We start from the raw sequence: 6,094 nt of genomic DNA, 5'->3' as shown, positions 1-6,094 counted from the left end.
GGAAAAATAAGCCTATTTAGACCCTTTCCAGTTCAGTGGAGTTGAAACTGAGCTGACAGCTGAGTATATCACGAACCGCATCATCCCTCACTCCCCGTGCGCCTCTGTTGCCTCTCACGCGCGCAGACGGAGATAATAGGCTATTAGAGGCATGGGATTAATTTGTAGCCAATTACAACCCACAGTTGAATATGAATGCATAAATAATGCGTAGCTTGTGTCTAAGTTTTGGCGACGAACGAGGGTGGGAGGGGATGCGAGAGCGAGCGAGGTGTGCGTGCATGACATAAACATTGGCGGGTCCTGAGGGGATGGTTCAAATCCAAAAAAGGAGTTGCACAAGGGAGACGAACATCCAACAGTGAATCATCACCTCCTACCAGCGGTGTGTTACATTGACCAGAGCAGTGCAGCCGTAGAGGGGTGGCAACGCAAGCTGTGCAGGAATACTGCACCAGATATTGGTCTACTTTTCTCAAATTGCATGCGCTATTATGTCAACGGTTGTAAGAGAAGCTTAAATTTACTGTCTTGGTGCTAAACCTTTGATAGTTCAAAAGAAGAGAACGTGCTCTTCCGCCTGAAGAGAAGTCATGAATAGAGAGAAGGTTCAGCTGGGAGATCTCTCAATCGCTTCTCCGCCGGCGTCGGGTGTGGCTGCCCAAACAGCGGTGATCGTCGTGGCCGCTCCAGAAAGCATGGACAATCACAGCGAGAAGCGGCTCTCTGCCAACGAACTGTCGGTGTTTTCCTGTCCCGCCGGTAGAGACATACTGCAAGGGGACAGTCGAAACAACTCTCCACGCCAAGAACCGGCTCCGATAGCAATGCCAACCGTTCACCGGACCACCGCGTTTTCTGTTTTGGACATTTTGGACCCAAATAAGTTTACGAGCAAAAAGCAAAATCCTAACCGGACAGGCAGTGAATTCGCCTTCGGGACAGAGAACCGTGGAGGTGACGACTCGAATCATGCTGTAGATCAGAAATCTTATGCAGAAGACTATGAATGTAAAAAATCTACAGGACTAAGTAAGTGTTTGTGTCTTTCTTGGTGACATTTGGTTTTCCAAAAGTGTTGTTGTTTATGATGTAGGTCTACTTGAATAGCCTACATGTCTCTGAAAAATCAAATTGAGATTAGACATATAATGTACATTTTGTTATCTGACATGTTATGCTTCAGGAAGATGCTCAATTACTTAGGCTATATAATGTCACCTATTTGTAAAACCACGTTTTAGCCTCTTTGTGTTGATCATAACAAGACAGAGAACTTGATGAGTGGTTGTCTTATTAGGTTAGCCTATGTCTTTGAGGTTAGAGGGACCTGCAAGTTGTTTTAGGTCAAGGAGTTAATAAAGTTGTATTTTCCAAATCTAACTTTGCGTTCTATATTATGTAACTATTTATGCTCAAATATATTTGGATTCAGAAATAAATATGATAATATCTGAGGTTAAGTAAGGTTAGCTATGGAATATTCTACCACGCACACATTCCCTTAGGCTACCCCAGAGAAGAAATGCTTGTAATATCAAAATATATATATATTTTTTTAACCATTCGATTACATTTCATTTAAAGTGCTTTGCGAGGTTAAAGATGCAGGATAATGGGGAAAATTGCCCCAGAGTGACATGCGGAACACGGCTAGTTCGATATCCTATTATCGAATTGAGTCGCCTATCTCTTTCAGGCAGCTTGCCTGACTTTCCTCCAACATCTTAATTATAGTGTCAAAATTCGGATAATTACACGATTAAAACCGATTATTATTATTATTAGGGTAGATATTGATCCCAGAAAAGAGACACGAGATTGATATTGTCTCTGCTGATATAAGATAAACACAAATATTGCCCCCACTGTCATTTTTTAAAATGAAAATAGAAGGAACAAACATTGATCTCCGTAACCACTTCATAGGGTTTGCATTTAAATATAACCTAACAGTCAGAGAAGAGGACACTGCGTTACCAACCATGTTGTCCGGGTGATTTGTTATGGACTGCCTTAAATAGACAAACTAACAAACCAAAAAACATTATTCTTAAGATTATATCTAAATAGATGAACATGAAGACGTATGATGTGGATTAGTGAGATATTGTTTATGCTGCCAATATAAACATTAAAACCGTTTGCAAAAGGGAACTATATCTTAAACGTCAGAAGCCAACCCATAGGATCACATTAACAGGGTTGAGCAAATTGCCAACATTGTGTCAACAAACAATGCTGAAGATGTGCAGGCCTTAATGGAAGAATTATTCCCCTGGATGTATAAGTATTGTTTAAATAATGCAAAAGTAAGTAGGCTAATGCAAATATTTGGTTGCTTATAAAAATTACAATTATTGTTGTTGTAATAAGATGATGCGTGTGAGTAAAAGTGGCTCACTTGAATGATGTGTGGTAGGCCTACTCCAGAAAATAATTGAAAGACTATTTTGTTTATTTAACTTGCACCTGGTACATGGGGTATAATGGTCATATTTTAAAACAAACCAAACGAATCTAAAAAGTTTGAGAAACAATATGCCTATCCTTATTGAACAATTTAGGCCTAATATAATGTAACATAAATGGATTTAAAAAAAATAAAAAATAATGTTAGAATATTTAGCATGCCTATACTCAATTATAGTAAAGATTTTCCAAAATGATTAGGCCTCAAGTCTTTTTCTTGAAGGTGTCAATGTAGACCATATCACAAGCAGGTTTTCACTATTTAATTGATAGTCTAACATAAAATTGGTAACATGAATTATGTTTGCAACTTTTCCATTTTTACGCAGCGCATTATTTAAGCATATAGGCTACTGTAATACATCCTTACGCTACAACATTAGACTACATGAATGCACAATGTGGAAATAAAAACAACAATTTATCTTCATAAATACATTTTTAATGAAGGTGAGAGAATAGATAGAGGAAAAGGTTATCCATTACGCATTAGCTGGCATGATTCTTCAGCACTATTTTCTTTAGCAATATGTTCATTAGGCTAGTCACTATGCTACTTGGCAAGGTATTGAATATTGTCTGTCCAAATGACTTGGACTTTGTGATTATTGTTTTGAAAATACTCAATGGCATGTCTTGTTTCCTTTACAGAGGAGGGGCTGGTGTACAGATCGGACGAATGTGAGAATGATTTCAACAGAGGCTCCCACTCTGACAGCGAGATGCAGGATGACTTATTTGGTGAGGAGAGCAGCAGTGCCCTAACTGGAAATGCCGTGGGGGATCTGGGCCACCATGAAGACGACGACCAGGAGAGCAAGAGCCCAAGAAGTCCTGACGGACAGCAAACGCAACAGTCAGGGTCGAATGGACAAAGTCATCAAGGAAAGCCGAAGAGAAAGCGCTCTGGCTCCGATTCAAAGTCGGGTAAGCCACGAAGGGCCCGGACAGCATTCACTTACGAACAACTTGTTGCACTGGAGAACAAATTCAAGTGCACCCGTTATCTCTCCGTGTGTGAGAGGCTAAATTTGGCACTGTCACTTAGTTTGACTGAAACTCAAGTCAAAATCTGGTTCCAGAACAGACGGACCAAGTGGAAGAAACAGAACCCTGGCGCAGACACCAGCGCCCCGACGGGCGGGGGCCCGAATGGCCAGAGCAATGGACTAGGGGGCCTGAGTCCGCTCAGCCCGTCTCCTCCCATGAGCGGCCATCTGTCAATGCACACGAGCTATGGTCACGGGCCAGGCGGGCTAGTCTGCACCACCCAATTACCCTTTCTGCCAAGTCATGCGGTACTGTCACCTTTCATGTTAGGATCTCAGACTTACGGAGCGCCTGCGTTTTACACTTCTCACCTGTAAAGACATGGAGATAGGTGTGGTTTTATGCCCAAACATTATGTTTTCAGAGGCGTCTAAAATTAACCGATATTATCAAACGAATTGACTCCAATGAGATATTAACTTAATAACCATATTACACGTATGGTTTAAGAGAACTAAAGACATGCCCTTACCTAAAGACTAAAATGCACTTGATGCTAGATGGGCAGAACTCTGATGAACATTTCATGTTGTTGTTTCGTCAAGGACATTTAATGCTCGAAGAAAACTAACCTTTACCAAGGGAAGAAGATTTTTCTTATGCTAATGTTGTATTTGACTTTTGTTTTCATTTTGATAGAATGTGAATACTCGTGGTCAAAATGTATATAGGCCTACAAATGTTGGCAAATACATGTCTAGCTTCTAATTTCGAATGCAGTTCATAAATATTAGAGAGTTGAACAAATACATGTAGGCCTATCAATATAGTTCATTTACATCTGGAATGGCTTGAAATATTGTAATTACTGTGTAACTAAACTGTGAAAGTTAAATATGATTGTTTTCATATAAGTTGTCCCTACTATTTTATTTTATATAGTTACCTGATAATATTTGGCTGTAATGAATGCTCATTTCATCTGGATTCGTCTTCGATAAGACAAAGTAAAATAACAATAAACTATAGGCTACCATTTACAAACGAATAAGCTACTTAAATATGAATATTTAATAGATTCAATTCTTTATGTTCAGTGGATACATTTTTTCCTTTCCACCAAATTAAAGGACATTTTGGAACAGAATAAAGTTTTTCCTCCCCCTTTTAAAGAAATGTTTAACTCTTATTTTACCAGTTATTTATGTTGGCCACCCGATGATATTATGTTGCATTTTTTTTCTAACCAAAAAGCTATAGCCTATATTTAATGTTAACTTTTTTATGCGGAAAAAGTATAGGAGATATTGACTAAAACAGTTGCCTAACCATAGGCCTGTTACTGGATCCGCCGTGGCGAATATCTATAGCCTAACTTTTATTAATTTAATTTAATTACTTAATGGATAATGGATTTATTGAGTTAGGTTTTATTGATATGAAATTTGACAACGGCTCCCTGAATCGATTTGATGAGGAAAAACACTCACTGGTAACTTAAACGGCATCCCTCTGTAAAAGAGGGATTTTTACTTTATAACTATTGAGAGAAACGAATTTCATTGTGGGATAATGTCATGCCAAATTCCGGATAGCCATAGGCTACTAATGCGCGTGTGCGTAAATTAAGGTTATAGAATATTTGAATGAGTTCATCATTAAAAGTCTAACAAAAATATATGTGGTGATTGAATGTATTTAAGCAACTTCTTTCATTTTTTTCCCATCTGGGATAAGGAGACGCATTTGAATAGGGCCACCAGTCAACAGTGCACGTTTTGCACTATCGATGCAAGTTGTAGGCTAGGTATATACAATATTTAAAACTATAGTTTCGTCGAGTTTATAAGGACAAAAGTAACATGGATACAGCATTTATTTATATTCCTTTTGCACCTGATGACTATTTGGTTTCGGATCATAGTCTGTATTTATACGGTCCAAAATGGTGTGATGAAATGGCACATGCCAGCCATTAGGGAACGTGCGCCTGGAATCATTCTAGAATTTCACATGTAGGTATGACTAAACACAAATGCATTATACGACGTAGCCTAGAATATAGCCTCCACTTTGTAGATAGTCTAAACAACTTTCCAGATTACGGGATTATTTAGAGCATGGGACATTTCTTGGAGACACACAGACCCGACCAAGGCGTTGCAGAAAATAGCCTATGTAGTGTGTATTTTTTGTTATCTGCCAGCTGTTTTAAGCAAGTCTCAGAATCTTGCAGTATCTTGTTGGACAATGTAAGTTTTAACGGGTTAATTATGTAAATATTAAATTACTTTCAACACGTTTTGCAGTCGAATCATTAAATTCCCCTCTGCATTGGCGAATGCACTGCGCGACATTTGTGCTAAAAGGCCCGATTCAATCAGGGGCCGGTTTCCAAAAAACATCTTAAGGTTACATTAATCGTTAGGACTTTGTAGGAGCATCACTAAATCTCGGAGCGGTTTCCCAAAATCATCGTTATTAACGTTGCAATTGAAAAAAACACAATCTAACGACTGCACTCTTAGATAAAAAGATTCTGCATAGAACAAAAAAGGGTTATATTGCTTGCTTCAAATATGGCACCCCTAAAGGTTCTATACAGACCCCCTTTGTGGGGTTATTTTATCAG

The 6,094-nt window shown here is 38.8% G+C and overlaps 1 protein-coding gene across 1 annotated transcript; it reads left to right on the top strand.

Annotated features, from left to right (window-relative positions):
- Window positions 1-287: 287 nt before the first annotated feature.
- Window positions 288-5,718, top strand: LOC121547134 (NK1 transcription factor-related protein 1-like). The gene is made up of 2 exons (XM_041858243.2): window positions 288-1,032; window positions 3,124-5,718. The coding sequence occupies exons 1-2, from the start codon at window positions 594-596 to the stop codon at window positions 3,837-3,839; spliced, it is 1,155 nt and encodes a 384-aa protein (XP_041714177.1). The 5' UTR covers window positions 288-593; the 3' UTR covers window positions 3,840-5,718.
- The last annotated feature ends 376 nt before the right edge of the window (window positions 5,719-6,094 follow it).

This window comes from Coregonus clupeaformis, chromosome 3, assembly GCF_020615455.1.
Source record: "Coregonus clupeaformis isolate EN_2021a chromosome 3, ASM2061545v1, whole genome shotgun sequence".
Lineage (NCBI taxonomy): Eukaryota > Metazoa > Chordata > Actinopteri > Salmoniformes > Salmonidae > Coregonus > Coregonus clupeaformis.
Note: the sequence above shows the minus strand (reverse complement) of the source record. Positions and strands in the feature narration are given on the sequence as shown.